Genomic DNA, 13,842 nt, shown 5'->3' on the forward strand with positions numbered 1-13,842 from the left:
TGCATAAGCTTCGGAGAATTTGTGGAAACGATTTTGAAACCAAGTTTGATAGAACCTACTCAAGATTGCACCTGCATGTCAGTCAGTCATGCACATGTGTTTCGAAAATCCTAGTACGACTGTGCTGACTCTAGGGTATAAATTCAGCAAACAATTACCCGCAAAGGCAAAGTAGTTGTAACTCTTTCCTAACACTGTCTGATTTCTGCGACGTTGCAGCATATATCACAAGTCAGCGGTATTCTTTGATTGCATTCAACGTCAGCTGCGACGATTGAATAAAAAGATGAAAAAAAACTAACGACTTTTATAGATAGTTACGATTATAATGTATACATTTATAAACTCTGTGCAACTTGTTATACTGTTATCCGCTGGAATGAAAATTTCGTAATTCCCTCTTGATAAACGGTGAAAAAAATTCATAAATGCCAAGAAAAACGCGTAGCGCGAACACATGTGAGATACGATCAGTACGTCATCATGCCAAAACATGGTATAGGAGAATTTTTCGGATACGTTATCTCAACATCAGCGCCGTACCGTAGAAGCTATTGCCGTAAACAAGATTCCGCGTGCTATCGTCTCAAGAGATTAAAAATAAGTATATGAGATGGCATTATACGAGTTGGCGATGCGGTAATGGTAGGGCTACAGATGTGAGACCCAGAACCTGGGCGCGATGGAATAATTATACCTGTTTTTTTTTTTTGTTCCTTAACGAAAAACAGTTGCATGTATCTCGCATTGTACAATCATGAAACTGGTTTTACCAGGCCCCACAGGTGCTCGTCGCTCCCATCGTCGTGTAACATGGCGAACTCGCGGAGATGGCAAATCTGGCGAAACAACCGGCTGCACCGATGGACAGTGGCATCTGGTGTATTGGCAGAGTGGGAGTGCCCTATCAGCGTAGAGAATGAGAGAGTTAGATGTTAGGTACCTCTTTCTGCGTTGATACCAACACAAACACCGCTTATCACGTACGTCGCGACCCCGTTAGAGAGTGACAAAAATACCAATGGCCATTATCTCTCTCGCTCTTTCGAGGACAAACCTCTATCCGCATGGCGCCATTGCCGCGGTGCTCCCTCCAGTTCATACTAGGCTCGGTGACAAAAGTTTCTTTAGCCAACTGGTTTAGTAACCTCGAAGTTGGAGTCGGTTAGATCTTGCCCTCGTTTCCAAGTACCCGCAGTACGTTTACCCGGTGTCGCCTCCTGCCCATTTCCGGTTTTCACGGAAGTTACATCTGACCTGATCGAGGTACTTACGAGCTATTAGACTTGCTAGTTTAAATACGGATAAAATGCTGCGAAGAAGGCGCGTCGTGGATCTATTGCAAGTCATCTCTTCTCAATCGTAAGTGATCGTATAAAATCGTACCTGAGAAGTCTCGAACCTCTGACAAGTTGACGGTGGTCATTTTATCTTGTACCACTTGTCGAATGGTCAATCGCATCTTGTACGCCACGCATACATGTCAAACGTATTCGAGATACAGTAAAGGCTCACGGTGTAAACTGCCCGGTACCAACGGCTGCGCATCGTGCTATTTCTTAACTCCTTCCATGTTCATCCCCCACTTCACACTGACAATGAGTCGCGGCGTCGAATATTTGTTATGGACCAAGCTCTGGATTATACTTAGTTTGACAAAATCGAAACAGACCGGACTTTATTCACATCATTGGTTATTTTAGTTCACACTCGATTGTAGTCAAATAATGCAGTCTGTGTGACCATAACCATGGCATCTTGGATCATTTCTCTCACAAACCGATTAATTGAACAATTTCCGAACGTGATTAAATTTTTTTTTTCAATATTACACATTTCTTTCACCCATGAGTGACCACCAATCACGTAGTCCAAGCGAATTTCTTTCCTTTGTAATTAAGCTTTTTGCACAAAGAAGGTTTTAACAGACTGTCTCTTTTCGTTTTCTAAATTCACATCATTTCTTCGCGAGGATAAATAACAACGAAGAGATTATCCAACAACAAAACTGCTATGCAATAGTATCTGAAACTATACGAAAGCCATGCGGTATTAGACAAAAATTTTTCTTCCTAGATAACATGTTTGGAATACTGGAACAAAATCTTAGCGATCCAAACATTGAACCTTTAGAATTGAAGCCTATTTCTGTTTGTGTCATCAGCACTTCATCGTTGTTGCGGTGGCTTGACCAACACTTGAGCCGCGGTACATATTATATTCAAATGCCAGAACGGACCTCTTTCAGGTCATGATTGTTATTGAACGTACACAGGCATGTGCGTCACGCTAATAATACTTCGATACTAGCCATACCAGATCACCAATCAGTATTGCACACGGAGTTCCAAGTATACGGAATTGTTGAAGAATTGGCTTGATATGCTCTGATAAATATGAATGCCTGATAAGGTAAAGAGTAAAAAAATTACGTATGATTGTACTGTGTAGTACTCAGAGATATCGTTTATAAATTAGAATTCGACGATGGCAGAATTACGTATCGGTTGGAACGTTTGAAAATTTTGGTAACGCTTCAGTTTGAGTAATGCTAACGTCTTCCAAGGGTATTTTGGTAATGACCCCCTACTTGTTTAGGAATAAGATGGCATTGTCCCAGTAATTCTCAATACCTACATCCATTCCTACCGAGTCCAATATGCATTCTGCATGCTGCAAAATTCGGGACTACGATTACCTTTGCAACTGCGATTACCTGTTTCGAAAATAGTAATCATCAAACGAATTTTCAATATATTACAGGGCTGAGATTATTATCCACCGAACGATTATGTAGTTCAACAGCTGGTGTTACCAATAGAGAGAATAAAGTTCCATAATTAGCTGAGTAGCGCATAAGGCAAGTTACTGCCGTATAATAAACAGATACGGCTGGTTACTGTCTGTAATGATGTAATGTGAAATGTACATGAGTTACGCAAGTGCTCGAGCCATCGGATAATACATATGTATTAACCAACTTTGAATGGTCATGCATGTATCATATACTTTATGTACGTATAGAGTTTAAAGGATGTGTGCTGAGAAAAGCACTGATTCCCATTAGAGTATTTGATCATAGTTCTGATCATTGTCAAATGTTTCGCACAGATGCAAGTGCCCCGCTCACGCAAACCCAGGAGGATATGGAGTACAACACAACCTTGGAAGTCTCCAGAGCACGACTTCCACTACTGCTCCTTCGAAGGAATACGCATTTGAGGTGCGTATGCAGATCCCCAATAGCAAGCAATCACCGATTGGTGCTGCAAACTCGAGAGTCCACGCATATAGAATAGTATCACGTAATACGTCGATCAGGCTATCGCACCGATAATACATAGTGCACTAATAATCAATAAGACAGGGAAAAACAGAAACACTAACTAGTTAAGATTTTAATGGATATACCTTGAAGATTATTATTACTCGACGCAATACGATCAAGAAAATTTATGAAAGCAATTTTGTACCTCGTGTCAATCTAGATTCTCAATTGGTTGCTCCAGAAGATCGATCTACCGCTACATAAGTAGCAAGTATCAATATCGATCATTTCATTGTTTGTTTTAAACTGGTCAGGCTTCAGATGTTCTCTTGGATTTGCATGCATGATACTCTTCAGGAAGATCGTTTCACATTTTCACCTGTTATACACCATTTCAAGAAATTGACTTTCCATTTTACCTTAGTCGTGAAATTTTCACATCGTATGTCACTTTTGGTCACGCTATGATCTCCAGATAGCAATACTAGAATCTTGAGAAAATTTGAACATGCTTACAGATGGCTTGCTCGACGATAAGATACGGTCTCGGAGTGACGCGAGAGCTCGGAATGGACATGCAAAACCTAGGTGCAAAGCGGGTGTGCCTGATGACGGACTCGAACTTGATCAGCCTGTCGCCAGTAAAAGCTGCGCTGGACAGTCTGGCGAAACACGGTGTAAGTTTTGACCTCTATGACAAGGTCAGAGTGGAACCAACCGAGGAGAGTATCCAGGACGCCACGAAGTTCGCTAAGGCGGGGAAGTACGACGCGTACATCGCGGTCGGTGGTGGATCGGTGATCGATACGTGTAAGGCCGCCAATCTCTACGCCTCGGACCCAGAGGCCGAGTTTCTGGACTACGTGAATGCGCCGATCGGCAAGGGGAACCCGGTTCGGGTTACCCTGAAGCCCCTGATTGCAGTACCGACGACATCCGGCACCGGGTCCGAGACCACCGGCGTCTCCATCTTTGATTACAGACCGCTCAAGGCCAAGACGGGAATTGCGAACAGGGCCATAAGGCCGACTATGGGGATGATCGACCCCCTGCACACCCTGACCTTACCCGAACGGGTCTGCGCCTACTCCGGATTCGACGTGCTCTGCCACGCTCTCGAGTCCTTCACCGCGATCCATTACACCGAACGAACGCCCTGCCCCACGAATCCCATTCTCAGGCCCGCTTATCAGGGCCAGAATCCCGTCAGTGACGTCTGGGCTCGCTACGCCCTTCAGGTCATGCAGAAGTTCTTCAAAAGGGCCGTTTACAACCCGGATGACGTCGAAGCCCGGAGCAGTATGCACTTGGCTAGTACCATGGCTGGCGTAGGGTTCGGCAATGCCGGGGTTCACCTTTGCCATGGATTGTCATACGCCATCAGTGGCAATGTTAGAAAATTTCAGCCAGAGGTAAGCCGACCGACATTTGCATTTTTGGTCAAAGTTTTATAGCGGTTGATGATTTTGGTCAATTTTAGTGGTCGGTTATACGAATCAAGGTGCAGGTGAAAAAAAAATTTCTACCAAGTCTCACGTAACGTATTTTTGTCGATGGCAAATATTGTCGATATTATATTATATATGTCGAATTATAGCAAAGGGCTTCGCACTAACGAATTTTTTGTTCTAACAAAGAATATGTTGTTCCCATTCCACTGATTGTGAAAATAATTTCGCGGTAAACTGCGAAAGGCTTTTGCAAAAGTTTCGATCATATGTCTTTCAAAAGTTTCCGTATTATCATATTCATCTTTTATAATTTTATCGAAACACTAATTTTGATACAAGTACTACGCTTTCGTTTCCTATTCGCAACATTCTCTAATCGCAGTAAAAATTTCAAGTCATTGAATTATCTTACCATTCTTTTCTCTATCTAAAATAACAACCCAATCTTCAAAACTCTTGAACAGTATCAGAGGTATGAATGAGGATTTTACACAATGAATTACCGACCTTATTTTCAATTGTACAGATTACCAACGAATTATTATACTCATTGAATGCTTTAATTAAAGAGATAATAATCTTCTCACGTTAAAATGATTAGATTGTCATAGCGTTTCAAGTTAATTGTTGGTTTCATTTGAAAAACTAACAATTATGTTTCTTTCTTCTTCAAATCATTGATTCAAATCGAAGAAAATTAGTTGCCAAGGTGCACAAACGTTCTTATTAATTTATTATATTATTCACAGGGATACACCAAAGATCATCCGATCATCCCGCACGGTCTTTCGGTCGTAATTTCGGCCCCAGCAGTATTCGCGTTCACCGGACAATCTTGTCCAGACAGGCACTTGGAGGCCGCGCAACTCTTGGGAACTGACGTGACAAACGCGAAGAAGGAGGATGCTGGGCAAATACTCGCAGACACGGTGCGAGAGTACATGCGAGTCATGAAAGTCGAAAACGGACTCGAAGAACTCGGTTTTCTCAAAGACGATATACCGAGAATGGTGCAAGGCACACTACCCCAGGTAATCATTGCAAAAAAATTATATAAATCCATTACTGGCTAGAATTTTTGCAAAACACATTTTTAAACAAAAGACGTGAAAATTTTAAACAGTGAAATTCACTTTTGAATAATTTCGATGTTATACCTGAAAGAAACTTTATTGAACAATTTGCATGAATTACTTTTATCTCTGAGGTAATATATATGTCCACTCCCAGGTACAATACCTAGAAGTTATAAAACGGGTTTAGTATTTTACGATAATGCAATGTAGCAGCGAAACAATGAGTCTAACACGGCTGATTTTTTTCGTTGTAGCATCGCATCACGAAATTGGCACCACGTGAACAATCAGAAGAAGACTTGGCTCAACTATTCGAAAATTCGTTCAAGATATATTAATCACAAATTCTTCGCTGATACTTGTAAATAATACGATGTATAAATTGTTAAAATGGAATAATTTGACTGTTATGTTTTGTGAATAAATAAAATATTTTATATTTTCAAACATCGATTACTGAATTTATGTTCTCATCAATTGATCTTGTCGCATGTCATCATGAAAGATGGATTATACTTCGTTACTGTCGTTTTTAAAAAATTTAGTAACTGTCAAGGATAAACCCTCTGTGAAATTTGTCTAAATCATTTCAAATATATGTTGAAAAGAGCCTTCGGGTTGTGTTCAGAAAAATGTAAAATGAAAATGAATGTTAAAAAAACTAGTGGAAAAGCTAAATGCTGAACCATGAAAATTCAACAATAATCATAACTCATCCTATAAATTTACAATAAAGTCTGACTAATAAATTTTCGAAGAATCAGTTTGACTAAAAGTTAAGATAAAATCAAGAAAATTGGAAAAATTACATTTGATAATATATTTCTCATCGAGAATAATTCTTTTTTCACCTCCAATCTATGTTTATAACACTATATTTAACGCGCCCTATCACAGCGCTCTACAACTTCTCTAATTCATTCGCTTTGAACCAAGCCTTACATGGTTTCATTATTGTGATAATGATAAGATATTTTTCACGTCTGGTGTAATTGAATAGCATGATAAGCGAAAGTTTGTCAAGTTGAGAATAAGTCGGAAATAGAATCGCAATCAAATCCAGCAACGTATTCGCGTCACTAGTTCGAATAGCCGCGTGAAAAATATTTCTGAACTGTCGGTAAGAAAGAGAGTGGTTTCACGTAGCTGGATACATTGCAAGAGTTCACCACCAGAGGGATCTGACTTCCTGTTTCTTTTTATCCGCGTTACACATCCGGTACGTTCCGCACCTCCTGATTCCCGTATTTAACGTTAAAAATAATCTTAACTAACTGTAAAATAGTTTAAATGTAAGTGAAGATTCGTGAATAAACCCCTTCGTGATTTCTTTCGATTATAAGCGGGTTTAGATTTCACGTATTTCGGGTGGATTGAAACGGATATTTCCGGGCTGTCTTGTATGATCAAACGCCACAGTTGACAACAAAAGCATGTTGCTGTTTTTAACAATAAATACCGTCGATAACTGAGAGTGACATGGTCTTTTGTATTCGACTAAGTTCACTTTTCGAGCAAATTCATTGCGACAAACCTAAAACTTGTATTTACACGTATTTAGAAGCCGAGGCTGGTCGCCTAACCTCAAAATCTTCACTTTGCACTTGTTAGATCCTCGGTTTTAAGAGATATAATACAACTTCACGTCGACTCTGCTTCGATAATTCGAGGTTGACCATATCTGATTACTCGGCAAAATACAACTGTTTAAAGTCTTTCATAGAATATTAATTGTGTAGGGAATAAGTCCGAGTACAAACTCGTAGTTCTGCTTTTAGTGGATAACATTGTTACATTTTTACAGATATGGCAGACGCAGCAGCAAAAGCAAAGCCCAAAGTGGCAAAAAAGCCAAAAGAGAAGGCTGCTGAACCAGTCCCTCTTAAAAAGCGACCTTTCAAGCGGCATGGACGTCTCTATGCTAAAGCTATCTTCACTGGCTACAGGCGTGGACTCCGTAACCAACATGAACACACGGCTCTACTGAGAATCGAAGGCGCTCGTGTCAAGCCTGATTCAGACTTTTACATTGGTAAACGCTGCGTCTATGTATACAAGGTAAATTGACTCGTTGATTGTTACTTTATTCTTTAGGAATTTTGCGTATTTGGAGTATGAAACCAGCACCTTATGTACATTTGTCAACAAAACGAATTTATATGCTTGAAGCTTTATACCCCATAATGTTGATAATATGATCAGTTTTAATCAAACCGTGTCTTATACTAAAAGTAAATTCAATTATGAAAACACAAAGAGAAAGTGATATCACTATGCTGTTTCAAGATCTGCTGAAAAGCTCCAATTCTTTAAATTCAGATCCATATTTTGCATTGGAAAAACTTAATTGCACAAATTAGAAACTTGAGTTCAATCTGGTTTAACAATATTACTACAAAAACGTGATTTGTTGTAATAAAATCTTTAAGACATTTTGATTCTAATCGGCACGGCAATTACAAAAGAAAAACACTTTATGTAGCTTGTAAAATTACTCTTACCTCCTTCTAAGATCCCCAAGTACATCTTCCAAATCAGCTTCATTTCACAACGAATTACTTTTTTACACCACCGTATATATTCTTCCGGCACAGTCACATTATTTAATTTGACACAATAGTAGTAGATAAATTTAAATTATCACGAATCACGATTGTTTTCAGGCCAAGAACAAGACCCCTGTTCCCGGTAAAACTACTAAGAAGTCTAAGGTGCGTGCTATTTGGGGAAAGGTTACCCGTCCCCATGGAACTAGCGGATCTGTTCGCGCCAAGTTCAAGAGGAATTTACCTGCCAAGGCTATGGGACACCGCATTAGGATTGTACGTACATGTACTGTAATATCGCAAAAGTTCCAACAATGAATTGAATTTTCGATCCGTTGACAACATTTAAATACCAATAATCAAAATAGATTACTTGGCAATAGTTAAAAAAATGCTGACAATTTGTGGCCGATTTTTCTAAAAAATATGAGGTTCATTTTCAAATGCAATCTACAAACAAGCAATTCTGCACATCTTAATAATGTGTCTTGTGATTTTAATCTATAAAATTATTGTTTCATATAAAACATATGTGAGCCGAAACTTTAAATATTCATAAATCAATAAGCTTTTTTTCATTGACATGCCTGTAAATTGAACTCTTTAATTTATTTTCAGATGCTGTACCCGAGTCGAGTGTAAAAATCTTCTGTACAATATAAACAAATAAATAAAATCCATTTTGGTACCAAAATGTGAATTTTACATCCTTCCAACAAATTCTAATGCATGTAAGCATAGCACAAAAAGTCATTTTGGGAAATTGATTTCTACTATCTCTTATGATGATGTTATCTAACGTTAGATTCGTCTTTCTCAAATATTGTAAAAAACTGATTAACAGATCAATATTGAAATTGGGATGAGTATAAAAACAACATTAGAAATAATATTTCGTTAAGCCGATAACCTAGCAATTTTTTGAACAGATGAATGATTTTAATTGTTTACACGTTGCCGCGAATCCGTAAAGAATTTGTGGTTATTACCGTAACAAGTATTTATTTAACACCAGTCAACGGTGCCTTACGGAGAAATGAATCGATACGCACACACCAGAAATCCGTTTTCAAATCCAACGCGAGCGTTCATTCATTGTCAGTTTCGGTGACGATCAGCGCCTCTAGCGAAAAAGAATCTAAGTATGGCTTAGGCGGTTTTGTGAAAGCGACTTGCCCGCAGAAGTGAAAATAGGCTCCGAGTGATTCTCAGTCAACGCCGTGTGTGCGACTCACTGAAATATATGTAGGACCACCGCCTTACTCGCTCTACTAGCGCATGCGCAGTAACCGAAATAAACCAAATACGTCATTAGACAGAGAAAGAAAAACTTTTATATCTTTCGTTTTTCAGTAGCAGTCCTCTAGTATGTACGTACGCTCTTTGTACGTACGTATGTATGTACGCATGTATGAATGTATGAGCACCTATACCTTTTGTACTCCTATCCATGTACCTCCATAAAGCGAAGCGGCGGCGCGTCCAATTTTACGATCTGTCATCATTGTAATACGGCCGAGATGCCGTCTGCTCCGTGACAGTTAAATCAAAAGATACATGTAAAATTGTGTGTTGCCGGACAATTACGAACAGTTTATGCGTGGTGTGAGCTATTTTCGTTTTGATTGCCATTTGTTGACGAAAGTGTGGCGCGGTGAGATAATGAATTTTGAAGTTTAGATAGGGTGACTGCAACCGAATGAGACGATGTTTTGCTGTTTGAGAAACTGCTTCGACGGCCTCGGCCTGTCGACAACGCAAATGCCAAAAAGGGAACCGAACCCTATCACCCTAGACACTTCTCATATGGGTAATTTGCTTTTTCTTTCTTCTCAATTGATTATCTCTTTCAAATTCTGCCAACAAATTCACCTCGACTGCCCTTCGTTCTCATAACAATTGACTGTATCTTACGATAACCCTAACCTCAAGATTTCACAATGGCATCAATATTTTTCCATAATATAAGTTCGTTTAAAATTTTGATATATCTCAGAGAAAACATGTTGACGGAGAAAATTTTGTAATTCATACTTTGATTCCATACGAGAGTTTTGTATAATATTAGAATGTAATAGGAAATGTTAAAAGTAATGCATTACTTCAAGTTGTATAAGTAACTTGAAATGAACTGATTTTAACAGAATAATCTGAAATTTACAAATTGGCAAACATTAATTTTCCTTCAAAACGAATGCATTTGAAACTGCAATGCTGGAATTTTAGAAATGCTCAATTTGATTCAATTTCTAGAGTATTTAATTTTATGTTAGAATCAGAAGACTTGAAGGGTGATAAAGATGATATTAATTTCTTTGCAACACCTCAATATAATAAAATATCTAGAAGCACAACCAAATTTCCAGCAAATGTTGGAAAATTACACAAAAAAATTTGTTCTACATGCCTCTCTAATTAATTGTATCAAGAAATTATATCTATACTTTACAGGTCACGAGGTTGTGATTGTAAAGAATGGTCTGAGAGTATGTGGGCGAGGCGCAGCTCTGACGAATGCACCTTTGGCACAGAGCAAAAGTTACTTCGAGGTGAAAATCCAGCAAGGCGGAGTTTGGGCGGTTGGTTTAGCAACGCGTTCTACGGAACTGAATACTACCGTAGGGGGAAGTGATCAGGAAAGTTGGGCCTTGAATTCAGATGGCATAATACGTCATAATTCAGAGGAATTGCACAAGGTCCAGAACATCGCTCAGGAGGGCGACATAATTGTTAGTTATATGTTTCACCTACCGTTGTTATATGAAATTAGTATTAGTTACCACGGTAATTTAAATTTCGAAATGTTAATAATTGTTCATATTTTATTTACAGGGCATTTCCTATGATCATATAGAATTGAACTTCTATTTGAATGGAAAGCTCCTGGATGTTCCTATTACAGGAATAAAAGTAACCACATATCCCATCCTCTATGGTACGAAAACAAGTTTGGGTCTCTTATGTTAATATTTGAATGATTTGAGGACATGGATAATTTAAAATCGCAATTTCTTATTCTAGATTTTCTATTGTGAACTGTAATGACTATTGAAAATTTTCCTTTTCAGTCGACGACGGAGCTATTTTAGATATAATATTGGATGATTTCATATACCCGCCACCAAATGGGTTTGAAAAAATAATGCTGGAGCAATCATTGCTCTAGCATATGTGTTCAGCGGGCTATTAAAAAAACACACAGAAAGCATTTCAATAATAAGAAGAGAAACTAACCCAACTACGCTCACACAGTATTTTCTGATCAAAGTTGACACACAACGGCTGTGAGTGTGAAATATTTTAATGATACTGCATTTATCGATGTAATATAATAAACAATTAGCATAATAATATGAGTTAAAATTATATCTGAATACAGTGATTAAATATTTACTTTCAATAATCGTTAAAAGAAGGAAGAGTTTATTGAAATCTATCTTTGATCTGGAAGCTGCAGTTTTTGAGATAGCAAATATATAATGTTTGTTTTTTGTATTGTACATAAAAACAAGAAAAAAACCTGATGAGATGATGTCACGAAATAAACGATGCCCGTTTAATTATAAATCTCAGTAAAACGGATTATGGAAAATTTATCCCGAGCCCCGTAAATGCTATAAAAATGGTTAACAGAATTTTCAGGTTTTATTAGAAGGTTTACATAATTAATAATTGATTAGATCATTTATGAGCCTAGTTTTGTTTATATATAATTATATAGTATCGTTCAATCCTTATTATTATATATTTCTTCGAATCCTTAATGACTAATGGTATAATATGTACACTGGCTGAAACAAGGTACGAAAGGCATTAGGCCTGTTATTCGCTCCATTAGACGAACGTCATGGTTTATTCGTTGACTAAATCTCTTGTAGTGATGATCTGATTTATGATATAGATAATTATGCGTCGTTATTACGTTCTACAATGCTCGATAATGATGATAATGTTCGAAGCGTTACGTCGACAAATGCACTAGGAACACTTTTTATCGTATCATAAACCTAGAGTTGAACAAAATAGAATTATTCAAATTATATTCAGATAATTATTTCATTCAAGTATCTAGCTTATGTTAATGATGCATTTCATTTGTTATTTAATTAATTATTATTATTTTCTTTGTATTCACAATAAGAAGTAAAACATTTAGAAAAAAATATTTTGATTTTGATATTCTTTTTCATGTGCTTCATAAATGTTATGCAGTTTTAAGAATTGTTTTAGAAATTTGCCTCGTTTACAAAATATGTAAAAAAAATTTTTTCAATTCATCACAAAGTTGTAACGATTATAATTGAAAGCTTCAATTATTATAGGACAACTGATATTTGCTTATTTAAACACTGGTACAAACCGATTTTTTTTTTGTGATATACTTCTAGCTCGACTACCCAAATGCTTTCTCGCAAGCTACAGGTATTATGCAACGTACATACAAAACACAGAATGATATGGCACGATTTTGAATAGATATCATTGAACGACGCTGTGCAGTTACGGATGGTGTTTTTACAATTTACAACTTCACTTTCGTGTCCAGTCAATACTGACACGGTTTAATTATTACCCAGATGTCGAGGCTCCGAACATTTTGTTACAAAAATTACTAAAAATACTTGTAAAAAAGCAAATCAATGTTTTGCCTTTGCTGATAGCTAAGTTGAAAATGATATTCAGTGTAGCGAATGTAACGAAACAGTACATAATTGAAAAAAATTTTACTTGGAAAATATTCCACTTGAATTAGTGTAAAATAAATTTTGATCACAAGCTGTATATATTCTGTACAAGACCCTTGATTCTAGCCGATTAAAACGACACATCTGACATATGATAAAACTCTTTACGATACCTATTTTCTTTTCCTATTGTCCTTCTGGTGATTTTCCTTTCCCTTCTTAACCCAAATCGTATGCAAAATTTACTTTGTGATGATATAGGTATAAAAACTACGTCTCTTATTATTGCTGGTGTTGCAAGCTTTGAGAAAGCTTTTCCTTTGATAAAGCTTGCAAAGACGTAAGTGTGTATCTTTGGTCCTTAATATTACATTTGCTTATTGTTATTTATGGTGCGCTATACAATTGCCATATGAAATTATTTAAACTAAAAATGTCTACCATACCTTCGTATTTCTGTTTACTTTACTTTCGGATTTTTGTTAGAAAAGTAGTTATTAAACTTCGTATTATGGTATTACTCTGATAAAGTTTCGTAATAGGTATAGCCAAGTTATAGGTATAAATTGAAACGTTATTTGGAAGACATACGAAGACAAGTTTAATATCACACGTACATAAGGTAAATAAAAAAAAAAACTCAACTTATTACGTATAAATTGAAATAAAATAAAGACTTGGCTAACATATTTAATTAGAATATAGCTGCAACATAAAAGTACTTGACTTTAATAACAACTTTTCTATTATAGAATATATATATACATATGTATGTATATGTATATATATATATATATATATATATATATATATATA

General features: G+C 37.0%; 4 protein-coding genes across 13 annotated transcripts in view; 3 read left to right on the forward strand and 1 right to left on the reverse strand.

Moving 5' to 3' along the window:
• Window positions 1-13,842, reverse strand: part of LOC124302558 (heparan-sulfate 6-O-sulfotransferase 2) — a 44,718-nt gene that overhangs the window by 21,897 nt on the left and 8,979 nt on the right. For 6 of the 8 annotated variants that reach the window (XR_006907727.1, XR_006907729.1, XR_006907728.1 and 3 more), the window contains exon 4: window positions 9,775-9,873. The exons of 1 other annotated variant lie outside the window; for it this stretch is intronic. Coding sequence is in view for 4 of the 7 variants with exons in the window: in XM_046758842.1 (XP_046614798.1) it covers window positions 9,775-9,873 (99 nt within the window). In the remaining 3 variants the exon portion in view is untranslated. Of the gene's footprint in view, window positions 1-9,081; window positions 9,576-9,774; window positions 9,874-13,842 lie in introns of those variants that run through there. One more of the 8 variants, XM_046758845.1, reaches the window with a different exon arrangement.
• LOC124302557 (probable hydroxyacid-oxoacid transhydrogenase, mitochondrial) lies at window positions 1,090-6,242 on the forward strand. The gene is made up of 5 exons (XM_046758839.1): window positions 1,090-1,362; window positions 3,112-3,223; window positions 3,787-4,680; window positions 5,469-5,750; window positions 6,050-6,242. Exons 1-5 carry the CDS (start codon window positions 1,310-1,312, stop codon window positions 6,131-6,133), a joined length of 1,425 nt encoding a protein of 474 aa, XP_046614795.1. The 5' UTR covers window positions 1,090-1,309; the 3' UTR covers window positions 6,134-6,242.
• Window positions 6,991-9,035, forward strand: LOC124302562 (60S ribosomal protein L35a). Of its 2 annotated transcripts, none has more exons than XM_046758852.1 (4): window positions 6,991-7,014; window positions 7,600-7,853; window positions 8,459-8,617; window positions 8,960-9,035. In XM_046758852.1, exons 2-4 carry the CDS (start codon window positions 7,602-7,604, stop codon window positions 8,981-8,983), a joined length of 435 nt encoding a protein of 144 aa, XP_046614808.1. In that variant the 5' UTR covers window positions 6,991-7,014; window positions 7,600-7,601; the 3' UTR covers window positions 8,984-9,035. The 2 variants fall into 2 exon arrangements, with proteins under 2 accessions (XP_046614808.1, XP_046614807.1); XM_046758851.1 differs by having other exon boundaries at window positions 7,008-7,087.
• Window positions 9,837-13,444, forward strand: LOC124302560 (SPRY domain-containing protein 7). 2 transcript variants are annotated; one of them, XR_006907730.1, is made up of 5 exons: window positions 9,837-10,151; window positions 10,793-11,070; window positions 11,174-11,276; window positions 11,410-11,625; window positions 12,730-13,444. XR_006907730.1 is itself a non-coding variant. In XM_046758847.1 (4 exons), exons 1-4 carry the CDS (start codon window positions 10,049-10,051, stop codon window positions 11,505-11,507), a joined length of 582 nt encoding a protein of 193 aa, XP_046614803.1. In that variant the 5' UTR covers window positions 9,837-10,048; the 3' UTR covers window positions 11,508-13,444. The 2 variants fall into 2 exon arrangements, 1 of the variants encoding a protein (XP_046614803.1); XM_046758847.1 differs by having other exon boundaries at window positions 11,410-13,444.

The sequence above is a fragment of the Neodiprion virginianus genome, chromosome 4, assembly GCF_021901495.1.
Source record: "Neodiprion virginianus isolate iyNeoVirg1 chromosome 4, iyNeoVirg1.1, whole genome shotgun sequence".
Taxonomy (NCBI): domain Eukaryota; kingdom Metazoa; phylum Arthropoda; class Insecta; order Hymenoptera; family Diprionidae; genus Neodiprion; species Neodiprion virginianus.